The 13,252-nt window shown below is 46.2% G+C and overlaps 1 protein-coding gene across 3 annotated transcripts; it reads left to right on the plus strand.

Moving 5' to 3' along the window:
• The first annotated feature begins 3,094 nt into the window (after positions 1–3,094).
• On the plus strand, positions 3,095–12,694 carry LOC138976577 (uncharacterized). Of its 3 annotated transcripts, none has more exons than XM_070349422.1 (2): positions 3,095–3,285; positions 10,692–12,694. In XM_070349422.1, exon 2 carries the CDS (start codon positions 10,731–10,733, stop codon positions 11,940–11,942), a length of 1,212 nt encoding a protein of 403 aa, XP_070205523.1. In that variant the 5' UTR covers positions 3,095–3,285; positions 10,692–10,730; the 3' UTR covers positions 11,943–12,694. The 3 variants fall into 3 exon arrangements, with proteins under 3 accessions (XP_070205523.1, XP_070205524.1, XP_070205522.1); XM_070349423.1 differs by lacking the exon at positions 3,095–3,285 and adding an exon at positions 4,200–4,391; XM_070349421.1 differs by lacking the exon at positions 3,095–3,285 and adding an exon at positions 4,429–4,579.
• Positions 12,695–13,252: the final 558 nt, after the last annotated feature.

Raw genomic sequence — 13,252 nt, forward strand, 5'->3', positions numbered from 1 at the left:
AACAAGCACGCATGCTCAAACTAAAGTGCTCACACACACACATGTACACACATGTACACATACACACATGTAAACACAAACCATTAATACCCACATACATGTACCCCCCCACACACACACACACATGTAAACACAAACCATTAATACCCACATACATGTACCCCCCCCCCCCCACACACACACACACATGTAAACACAAACCATTAACACCCACATACATGTACCCCCCCCCCCCCCCGACACACACACACACACACATGTAAACACAAACCATTAACACCCACATTCATGTACCCCCCCCCCCGACACACACACACACACATGTAAACACAAACCATTAATACCCACATATATGTACCCCCCCCCCCCCCACACACACACACATGTAAACACAAACCAATAATACCCACATACATGTACCCCCCTCCACACACACACACAAGTAAACACAAAGCATTAAAACCCACTTACATGTACCCCCCCCACACACATACATGTAAACACAAACCATTAATACCCACATACATGTACCCCCCCCCACACACACACACATGTAAACACAAACCATTAATACCCACATACATGTACCCCCCCCCCACACACACACATGTAAACACAAACCATTAATACCCACATACATGTACCCCACCCACACTCACACACATGTAAACACAAACCATTAATACCCACATACATGTACCCCCCACACACACACACACACATGTAAACACAAACCATTAATACCCACATACATGTACCCCCCCCACACACACACTCACATGTTAACACAAACCATTAATACCCACATACATGTCATGTACCCCCCCACACACACACTCACACACACATGTAAACACAAACCATTAATACCCACATACATGTACCCCCCCCCCACACACACACTCACATGTTAACACAAACCATTAATACCCACATACATGTACCCCCCCCCACACACACATGTAAACACAAACCATTAATACCCACATACATGTACCCCCCCACACACACACGCACACACATGTAAACACAAACCATTAATACCCACATACATGTACCCCCCCCACACACACACACACACATGTAAACACAAATCATTAATACCCACATACATGTACCCCCCCCCCCCACACACACACACATATGTAAACACAAACCATTAACACCCACATACATGTACCCCCCACACACACACACATGTAAACATAAACCATTAATACCGACATACATGTACCCCCCACACACACATGTAAACACAAACCATTAACACCCACATACATGTACACCCCCCCCCCCACACACACACACACATGTAAACACAAACCATTAATACCCACATACATGTCCCCCCCCCCCACACACACACACACATGTAAACACAAACCATTAATACCCACATACATGTACCCCCCCCCCCACACACACACACACACATGTAAACACAAACCATTAATACCCACATACATGTACCCCCCCCCCCCACACACACACTCACATGTTAACACAAACCATTAATACCCACATACATGTACCCCCCCCACACACACATGTAAACACAAACCATTAATACCCACATACATGTACCCCCCCACACACACACGCACACACATGTAAACACAAACCATTAATACCCACATACATGTACCCCCCCCACACACACACACACACATGTAAACACAAATCATTAATACCCACATACATGTAACCCCCCCCCCACACACACACACACACATGTAAACACAAACCATTAATACCCACTTACATGTACCCCCCACACACACACACACATGTAAACACAAACCATTAATACCGACATACATGTACCCCCCACACACACATGTAAACACAAACCATTAACACCCACATACATGTACACCCCCCCCCCACACACACACACACACATGTAAACACAAACCATTAATACCCACATACATGTCCCCCCCCCACACACACACACACACACATGTAAACACAAACCATTAATACCCACATACATGTACCCCCCCCCCACACACACACACACATGTAAACACAAACCATTAATACCCACATATATGTCCCCCCCACACACACACACACACACATGTAAACACAAACCATTAATACCCACATACATGTACCCCCCCCACACACACACACATGTAAACACAAACCTTTAATACCCACATACATGTACCCCCCCCACACACACACACACATGTAAACACAAAGCATTAAAACCAACACACATGTACCCCCCCCCCCACACACACACACACATGTAAACACAAAGCATTAAAACCAACACACATGTACCCCCCCCCCACACACACACACACACAAGTAAACACAAAGCATTAAAACCAACACACATGTACCCCCCCCCCCCACACACACACAAGTAAACACAAAGCATTAAAACCAACACACATGTACACCCCCCCCCACACACACACACAAGTAAACACAAATCATTAAAACCAACACACATGTACACCCCCCCCCCACACACACACACAAGTAAACACAAAGCATTAAAACCAACACACATGTACCCCCCCCCACACACACACACACAAGTAAACACAAAGCATTAAAACCAACACACATGTACCCCCCCCCACACACACACACACATGTAAACACAAACCATTAACACCTACATACATGTACCCCCCCACACACACACAAGTAAACACAAAGCATTAAAACCAACACACATGTACCCCCCCACACACACACAAGTAAACACAAAGCATTAAAACCAACACACATGTACCCCCCCACACACACACAAGTAAACACAAACCATTAATACCCACATACATGTACCCCCCCCACACACACACACACAAGTAAACACAAAGCATTAAAACCAACACACATGTACCCCCCACACACACACACAAGTAAACACAAAGCATTAAAACCAACACACATGTACCCCCCACACACACACACAAGTAAACACAAAGCATTAAAACCAACACACATGTACACTCACGCACACACCCAGCCAAAATTACACTAACGCACTATAAATGGGTACGTTTTTGTCAAAACAAGGGACATAATCAGCGTAGTCTTTATATGTCCACTATTTTGAGACTTGCCTCCCTTCTTTCGCTCGAAAACAACAACAATGCAAAGTTGTGTAACTCGCAAGAACAGGGGATGCCCCCAATGTGAAAATGATTTCACGACGGATGACATAATGACAGTCTGAAATGAGCTTTCGACACACCATCAACATGACTCATATCTGTGTTTCAAGTGTTATTAATTCAGCGGACTGTGTGCTATGAGGTCAGTCACTTTGTCTCTCTCAGTCTCTTATCTCTCCCTCGTCCTTGTCCTGTGCACGCGCCTGCCGGATTTCCTCTCAATGACAATTTATGTACAGTGGAACCCGTCCCCCTCTTACTCCCCCCCCCCCTCCTTCCCTCCCCGCCGATTTAAGATTTGCCCCTTTTGAAACCCTCGTTTTCGAGATTGTCTGTTTATAACATTTTTAAAATTACCCCCACTTTAATTAAAACTCCCTTCTTTTCAAGACCTGATTTATTTTTATTTTCTTGAAGGTCTTAATAGGAGGTTCCATTGTATAATGCCAAGGCCTTGAGCTACTTACGTGACATGTTTGTGACTATCCCCCAAATTCCATTTATTCGAAAACGCACCGAGCAGTGCTGCTGATCAAACTTTGGACCTTGTATCCCCCCCCCCCCCCCTGGATTCTTGTTTGTGATGATAAATGAGACAATGACAAAAGGTGACGTTTTCATGTCAGTATGTCCCAAATGACATCACCAGTACATTTTTCATTCTATCTAATCTTTTTTCGTTCTATTTTTTCTAATAACATGCGTTAACAATTGATTGCCAACTGGAATGGAAGAGCACAAAAAGTGTAACTTGATATGTAGTTTCTCTAGAGGGGAAAACATCTTCCACTTTCATGTCAGTGTGTCCCATGCAACATACATTTGCCAAACAGCTATGTGTAAGTAGATTATTTGTTAGTGGTATAGAAAATATTGATCAACAATCAAAGTCAGTTTTCACATTCATTTTCTACCTATTTCTTATTTGTTTATTCTGTTGGCAATGGTGAAATGTCAGCAACCGTGTGTCATTCGGGACAGTAGACATGACACCTGACCTTTTGTCACTGTCTCAAATGGTATTTTGACTTTGAAATTAGCTTCAACGCAAAATAGTTCTGTTCTTATTCAAGGGACGTAACCGCTTGGTGCGTTTTCTAATAAATCAAATTTCGGGTAAAATCGATCGAATTACATCACAAATCTGCTTCAGTTGCAAGATCTTGCCATGATTTTCTCCCTCAAGATAATTGTACCGCTTGAAATTGGTGGTGAAACAGCCAGTCTGAAGTTAATTTTACATGTCACGTGAGTATTGGGTGCTGTATTTACTGGCGTCTAACATTCATCGTTCATGTGCAAGATTTTATTGTGCGTGAGGCAGTTGTTGAAGAATGATGTGTTAGAGAGACAATATACTTAATTGTTCTTCCTGCGGTAAAATAATTTTGCTGTGAACAATGCTCATGGTACAAAGGAGGTTCAGATTTAAAAGGGTAAGTGATGTTGCAGGCTACTATTCTTCACATTATTTGTGAGTGTGTGTGTGTGTGTGTGTGTGTGTGTGTTATGTGTGTGTGTGCGTGTTCATATTGTGTGTGGAAATACTGTCACACACAATCAAAGTCTTTAATTAATTGTCCATCCACAGAAAGACATCGACAGGGAGACATCAATCCTTATAAGATAAAGTTCGGTTCTCTCTCTCTTTTCTTCACACACACACACACACACACACACACACACACACACACACACACACACACACACACACAGACAGACACACGCAGACACAAACACACACACACACCGTGCACACACACACACACACATACACCGTGCACACACACACCAGGGGCGGAGCAGTTAAGCCAGGGGGGGGGGGGGGGTTACAACTTGGGGTCCAGGGGTAGACCCCTTGTGGGGTACTTGGGCAAGGACCCGTTGGGGGGTCTGGGGGGCCAGAAGCTGAAGAGTTTTAGCTATTTTATGGCTTATCCTTGATTTTAAACATGATCAACTGGTGTCAGCAGCCACTCATTATTTCTTTTAAAGTTAGTAATAATTTTTTTTTGACAGCCGGGGGGGGGGGGGGGGTCTATAACCCCCCCCCCCCCAATCCTCCCCTGCACACACACACACACACACACACAGGCACACACACATACACACACTCACACACAGGTCGAAAAATGTTTGAAAGGCAATATGGACACGTGTATAAGTATGAGGCAGGTCATATAAGAGCTGATAGTGATAGTAAGCCTCAATGCCATGATCATAACTCGTTAGGCAATTTTCCCAGCAGAGAGTCCACTCCAGTGCTTGCCATAGCTATCACTTGCATAATATCTGAAGGGGGGGAGGAGAAGTCACCTTGAAGACCAGAATGATTGTTCTCCCATGGAATAAAATTACCTAAGTGAGAAAGTGACTCACTCAACTCAACTCAATGCCCGTCACTCCTGTCAGGGTATGGGCCGCCAACAACAGCTCTCCAGAGTCCTCTGTCATGGGCCATCTTTTCTATCTGACTCCAGGTGTAGCCCATCTTTCTGGTGTCGGCTGAGAAAGTGAGATAGCCCCTTTTTCCTATTACAGCGAGAATAGAATAGAATAGAGAATAGAAGTTTCAATAACCATTTGGTCTGAAGGTTTGCTTCTTCTTTTATAGCTCTCATGTGATTTGTTTCTACATGTTTTGTGTTGTTAATATTCTGTTTATAATACAAGCCTCCAAAAGTTGGATTTGAAATTAACATTCTTCACTTCAGCCAAGATGCTATGATGATTTAAAGTCTATTATTTGACTTGAACGTACACAGGGATGTCGTTAGGCGTCGGACATCGGTCTTAGACCGATTAAGTGCCTCAACTGTCCGATTCATATCATCAGGTCTCGGTCAGATGTCCTATAATACTTTGTAGAAGGCGGACTGTTGTGGAGATCGCTAGATACCACTGGAATCGAATGGAAGGATAAAGAACATTATGGAACTTACTTTGATTAAGTGCGCAGTCACTCATGACGTAAGCGTAGACGCTCATCGAACAGATGGAACTGTGTAGATCTAACCAGATTAGTGTCGATGTTTCCCGAATATTCTCGTATGTCCATTAACTATATAAGTAGGGCTGCGCACACGTATTGTTGTTCTTTACCAGTCTTGCACTTGTTCTTTCTTACACTGTGCTGAGAGATATTGTCACCGTTGTTCCAGCTGTTAATAAATCTACAGAACCTACACATATCGTTGTGTCTCCTTTGCGACTGAGAGTGACGAAAGGAAAAACACGACAACTGGCGTCGCCGACAGTTACTTCCCTTGTCTATTCGGAGTGACTTATTACTGCAAAATGACGGAAACAGAGCAGCTGATAACGCTTCTAAGGGAGCAGTTGGAGCAACAGCAACGCCAGCACAAGGAAGATATGGAGCAACACATGCACCAGATGGAGTTGATGATGAAAGTGTTCAGTGGTGCCGCAGCTTCTGCCAGGGAGGAAAGCTACGACGATCCGAGTGCTTCGAATCTACGTTTTCCCATTACTACACAGGCAGCTGCAATCCCATCTTTTGTTGCGTTTGATGCAACATCGGAACTGTGGCCTGACTACTGGTCAAGATTTTGCACGTTTGTGGTCGCCAACTCCGTACCGGAGCAGCGCAAGGCTCAAGTTTTCTTGACGAATCAGACTGCTACGGTCTACAAACAACTGGCAAATCTGGCTACTCAGCAAAATCCGCCCAAGGACATCAACAGTTTGACAATGGACGAGATTGTCAAATTCATGAAAGAACAGTTCGACCCGAAACTCTTCATAGTGCGAGAACGTTTCAAGTTCTGGAGTGACATGAAACGGAAGCCAGGCGAAACTCTCCAGGAGTTAGCAGCGCGCATACGCCAAGACGCCGCTACCTGTGACTTTCCTTCGATCAAAAACCCACAAGACGAAGCTCTGAGACAGAGATTCATATGTTCTGTCAACAATGAGGCTGTCTTAAAGGCTCTATTCAAGATCAAGGACACAGAGCTGGATTTCGCACGTGCTGTCCAAGTCGCGATTGAGACTGAAGACGCAGCGAAGGTTGCCAAGGAAACTGTCTACGGTTCCAAGACCATGCCAGTCAACAAGGTCCACCAGAACAAGACTACGGGTCCACGAAAGAACCACAAGCAGTCTAATTCCACAGACAGGAAGTGCTACCGATGTGGAAAGGCCCACAAAGCAACAGACTGCCCCTACAAAGACGCCAAATGCCGATACTGTGACGTCACAGGACATTTGGAAGCTGTCTGTAGAAAAAAGCAACATCAGAATCGGGAACGACATTCCCAGGCTTCCGTGAAGAGAGTCACGAAAGCAGAGCTTGTCAACGCGATCCTCGGTGAAGTTCCCCAAGATACTCCTAGGTTGGATGTACCCATAACAATCCAGGACCGACAGTTCACCATGGAACTGGACACCGCAACTACGGGAAATTTTGTTTCTCTTCCGGTCTGGAGACAACTAGGAAAACCGAAGCTGGATGACGTCACACATCGTTACGAATCTGCCAGCAAGCACGACCTGCCCGTGCTGGGAACTTTCATGGGCCAAACCAAGGATCCAGTGACTGGTAAGCAAAGCTCAATTCCGTACATCGTCACCAAGATCCCTCATCTGAATCTGCTAGGACGCAACGCAATCCAGACTCTGGGAATTTCTGTGGACAATGCTCTAGGACTGAGGAGCATAGAGAGTCACGCTAAGAGTGAGGGTGCAAAACCTACGCATCCAGCGACCTCCAACGCGCCTTATGCTGCCCTGCAACGAGATTGTCACAGACTGTCTGATAAATTCCCAAATCTCTTCAAACAAGAATTGGGATGTCTCAAGGACTTCGAACTGGACGTGAAGTTCAAGTCTGATGCGAAGCCGGTTTTTCACAAGGCACGTCCGGTACCTTTCGCTCTTCGTGATGACCTCGCCAAAGGCTACGAAGAAGGCATCGCCAAAGGAGTCTGGAAGCCAGTCCAGTTCAACGAATACGGAACGCCAGCGGTACCAATTCGTAAGGCACAAACCTCGGGCACCCTGAAGCCCAAGTTACGGATCTGTGGTGACTACTCAGTGGGCATCAATGATCAGCTTGAAGATCACCGTCATCCAATGCCACTCCCAGAGGAACTGATGCAGAAGCTAGGAGGTGGATTCGGATACACCAAGATCGATCTTGCTGATGCCTACAACCAGATCAAGCTGGCACCAGAGAGTCAACGCAGGCTAGCCCTCAGCACTCACCGTGGGGTACTCCTGCAGCAACGACTTCCTTTCGGGATAAAGTCAGCACCTGGTTACTTTCAAGAGATCATGGAAAACCTGACCTGTGATCTACCTGGTGTTGCCGTCTTCCAAGATGATATACTCGTCAGCGGGAAGGACGCCAACGACCACCTGAGCAACCTGGAACGTTTGCTCACTCGTCTGAACGACAAAGGACTCAGATGTCGTCGTGAAAAGTGCGAGTTCGCACAAGCCAGTGTGGAATACCTTGGACATACCTTATCGGCCGAAGGGATCTCCAAAGGATCGAAGGTCGAGGCAGTTTTGAAAATGCCAGCCCCTACGGACGTCTCAAGCTTGAAGTCTTTCTTGGGCTCAGTTCAGTTTTACGGGAAGTTCATCCCTAACCTGGCCAGCATGGCAGAGCCGCTCTACCGCCTGACGAAGAAGGCGAACCCCTGGAAGTGGGGAGATGAGGAACAGGCAGCATTTGAACAGTTGAAAAATGTGCTTTCCTCGGATCAAGTTCTGGTACACTTCGATCCAAACAAGACTTTGGGACTAGCTTGTGACGCGTCCAACGTTGGAATTGGAGCAGTCCTATTTCATCGCTATCCAGATGGAAGCGAGCGCCCAATCGCCAACGTGTCCAAGACTCTCACGGCTGCAGAAAGGAACTACAGCCAAATCCACAAGGAGGCATCCAAGTCTCAGATGACTCCAGACTTGAAAGCTGTCGTCAAGGTAACCAGACAGTACAAGGCCGGAGATCCTGTGTATGCTCTGTACCATGGACCTCGCCGAGACAAACAACACCGATGGGTACCAGCAGTCATCAAGAAGTCTCTGGGTACTCGCTGCTTCAACGTCATGGTCATTCCTCATGGTCCAGTATGGAGACGACACTGGGAACAGCTACAGCCACGCTACACCACTGAGGAAGACAATGAACCTGGTGAGGAAGTGGACACTGTTTCTGAACTTGTAACAGATCACCCCATGGAGATCTTGGAAACTGTGCCACAAACTCGGAGACAGACCAAACCCAAAGGTACTCCATCCGTTCCAGAGTATGGACCAGACAATCCAAGACGGTCAAAGAGAACACGCAAACCCACAGAGAGACTTTGCTGTTGATGCTTCAGGAGTAGCATCAGTTTAGGTGGGGAGGTGTTGTGGAGATCGCTAGATACCACTGGAATCGAATGGAAGGATAAAGAACATTATGGAACTTACTTTGATTAAGTGCGCAGTCACTCATGACGTAAGCGTAGACGCTCATCGAACAGATGGAACTGTGTAGATCTAACCAGATTAGTGTCGATGTTTCCCGAATATTCTCGTATGTCCATTAACTATATAAGTAGGGCTGCGCACACGTATTGTTGTTCTTTACCAGTCTTGCACTTGTTCTTTCTTACACTGTGCTGAGAGATATTGTCACCGTTGTTCCAGCTGTTAATAAATCTACAGAACCTACACATATCGTTGTGTCTCCTTTGCGACTGAGAGTGACGAAAGGAAAAACACGACACGGACTGTGTCCGATCACATTTTGCTTGCATCGGTCAGTAGATGTACTCAAGATCATTCTGCAACATGTGTACTCCACAACACAACCACCAGACACAGCAACAAACCAAACTGACACACACACACACACACACACACACACACACACACACACACACACACACACACACACACACACACACACACGCTAGTTAGACAGTGAGAGAGAGAGAAAGACATCTGCTAGATAAAAGGGGTCCAGGGCATCGGTATCTAAAAGTTCATTATATCATAGACCTATATAGATAGGTCCCTGATTATATCCAGTCACTTTATGTAGCCCACCGGTACAGAATCAGTCTCTCTCAGGTATGGAGTAATTTCTTGGTTTTAGTGCAGGGGGTTCTTTTAAAAGTAATCATATGGAACAAAGCCATCTCAAATAAGAGAAAAAGAGAAGAAAAGACGACATAAAGAGAGAACAGTTAATAGCAGACGATAATGTGTACGACCACAATGTAGGTCACCTGAAATGTCCTATTCAAATTTGTTAAGCCGGTCAAATGTCCTATTCGTGTTGATTAAGTCAGGACATTTGTCCCATCAGCACAAATTTGTAGCAACATCCCTGGTACAAATCAAATTCAAGTGATGTACGTTCTTTTTTTCTCCTCAAAACCTCTCATGACAATTAAAAAAAGTGGATTTCAAGTGTAAAATGAGAAAATCTGGGATGAATGGGACATAATAGGCCTAAAGCTGAAGGGCTTTTTCCTGCACATTCTGTATTGAATCTTTTTCATGCTGCTATTCTTTTTTTTTCTTCAGGTCTATAAAGCGGCTGCACAACAAAACTTCCCCTCCAAGATGATGGTGTTAGGACAAGGTACCCCTGCAGCCACCTGCCTCCTTATCCTCTGTCTCCTAGCAACGGGATGCCATGGCAACCAGTTTGATCCCCATCTGTATCCTAGCAACGGGCCTTTCTTCGAAGGCTGGTACGTGCGTCTCATGGACCCTGCTCAGCAGTTCAGTCTGGGATTCTTGCATGGTCGTGTTTTGCCCGCCAAGAATTCTTCAGCTGGGACGTCAGCTTCTCAATCACCAGCGGAATCTCAAAAATGCAAATTCTCATCTCAACATTGCGCCATGCATAAGCAGCAAGGCCTACCCTTGGTTTACGCCAGTGTCTTAGTGCAAGACAACAACGTCAGCCAAAAGCTACAGTCGTACAACGGAGCGTTCCCGGCAAGGGATTACTCTGTGACAGTGCAGGGAGGCAAACCTGTCGTTCAGAACCCCGACGACGAATCTCCACCGGACTTTTCCGTCAAGTTGGGCAACAACGGCTCCTTTGTGGTCACGGCGGATGGAACGTTAGTGAATGTTGCTATAGGAAACGTGAGGCTTTACATCAAGGCCTCGAACCCTGTACCCTGGGGTCCGCACGGCGAGGGTCCCGAGTCTTGGCTGGATCACCTTCCCCTTCCCCTTCACTGGTTCGTCTACAGTTTACGCTCTACCGTCACGCAGTACAAATTCACAGACGCTGCTTCCGGCAGGATTGTATCGGGAGGAAATGCTCGCCTCCACATGGAGAAGAACTGGGGCGAAACTTTCCCCACTGCTTGGGTCTGGTCTCAAGGTGTGACTAAAAGCAACGTCAACTTAGCTCTGTCAGGCGGTATTGTTCACTTCATTCGGGATGTTACAGCTTTTCTCGTCGGCTACCGAAACCCTGGTAAGAACATTGTCTGGAATTTTACTCCTGCCAACAGTCGGGTTTCCTTCGTTCACGACGGTTGCAATGGTGCTTTCAACCTGAATCTCACCAGTGTTGACCACAAACTTGCGCTGAAAGTTTCGTCTCCCATGTCGTCTTTCAGCGATTGTCTGCTAGGACCAGAGAAGTATGGTTTCCGACCAGCGTGTGTTGAGAGCTATAACGCCGTTGCCTCGGTCAGAGCCTACAAAAGAAACTACTTTCATTTCGAGGAAGTTGATCGAGCTGAAATCCCCCAAGCAGCTTTGGAGTTTGGGGGGACGTATGTGTGCAAGCAGAAATGTTCTGGTATTTGAAGGATGAGGAGAGATGTTTTCTGGAAGGTGTTGGAAATGAGTGCAGGAAAGATCTGTTTTGTAATTGTTAGAAGCTTGTGTGAGAGAGGTGTTTTGTTTATTTGAAGGATGTAAAGTAAAGATCACAGTTTTCTGTAAGTGTAAGATGTTTGAAATGTGTGCTGGAAAGATCAGTTTTCAGGGCCGGACCAAATGAGTTGTAAGGGGGGGTTCCTCCTTTTATGGGGGGGCAAATCAGCGAAGTGGCGAAGCCACATTTGCAGGCGCGTGAACTAGGGGGGTCCGGGGGCATGCTCCCCCGAAATTTTTTTTTAAAAACGGTTAAAATCTGTGCAATCTAGTGCATTCTGGGCCTTGTTTTGAGGGTTAAGAGCAGCATTGTTTTGGTGCTAAAACTAGTAAAAAAAAAACAAAAAAACACTCAAAGCAAGGTACATGCTTTTTCCAGGGGTGGGGTTCCGGAACCCCTGGAACCCCCCCCCCCCCCCCCCCTGGGTCTGGCCCTGGTTTTGTAAGTTGTTTGAATTTTAGCTTGACTGAGAGTGAGGCATTTATTAGAAGCCGGATGTGAAGGAGAGATGGTTTATGTAAGGAGTTTAGAGATCTGTGTTGTAAGGCGGTTGAAGCCTGTCAAAGAGTTTTCTTTGTTCTTTTTCTTTCAGTTTTCTTTTTTTTACTGTTACAGTCTGCTTACAATTTACTGCTTGTTAATACTCGTTCATTTTGAGATAAAGGAAGAAAAAAAGCCAGAAGATTTGACTTTGGTGTATTGATTGACTGAATGTGTTTGCAGTCTGTGTGGGTGGGTTTGTGTGGATGAGAGAGAGAGAGAGAGAGAGAGAGAGAGGGGGGGGGGGATAGCGAGAGAGGGGGATATAGAGAGGGGAGAGAGAGAGAGAGAGAGGGGAGGGTAGAGAGAGAGGGGGATATAGAGAGGAGAGAGAGAGAGAGAGGGGAGGGTAGAGAGAGAGGGGGATATAGAGAGGAGAGAGAGAGAGAGGGGGATATAGAGAGGGGAGAGAGAGAGAGAGAGAGAGGGGAGGGTAGAGAGAGAGGGGGATATAGAGAGGAGAGAGAGAGGGGAGGGTAGAGAGAGAGGGGGATATAGAGAGGAGAGAGAGAGAGAGGGGGATATAGAGAGGGGAGAGAGAGAGAGAGAGGGGAGGGTAGAGAGAGAGGGGGATATAGAGAGGGGAGAGAGGGGAGGGTAGAGAGAGAGGGGAGGGTAGAGAGAGAGGGGGATATAGAGAGGGGAGAGAGAGAGGGGAGGGTAGAGAGAGAGGGGGATATAGAGAGGGGAGAGAGAGAGA

Source organism: Littorina saxatilis, linkage group LG9, assembly GCF_037325665.1.
Source record: "Littorina saxatilis isolate snail1 linkage group LG9, US_GU_Lsax_2.0, whole genome shotgun sequence".
Lineage (NCBI taxonomy): Eukaryota > Metazoa > Mollusca > Gastropoda > Littorinimorpha > Littorinidae > Littorina > Littorina saxatilis.

What these genes read in the sequence shown, in the direction of transcription:
- LOC138976577 (XM_070349421.1), top strand. Translation starts at nt 4,544, where the DNA reads ATGCTCATGGTACAAAGGAGGTTCAGATTTAAAAGG. An exon ending in GGAGGTTCAGATTTAAAAGG is followed by an intron (nt 4,580 to 10,691) that starts GTAAGTGATGTT and finishes TTTTTTCTTCAG; the next exon opens with GTCTATAAAGCGGCTGCACA.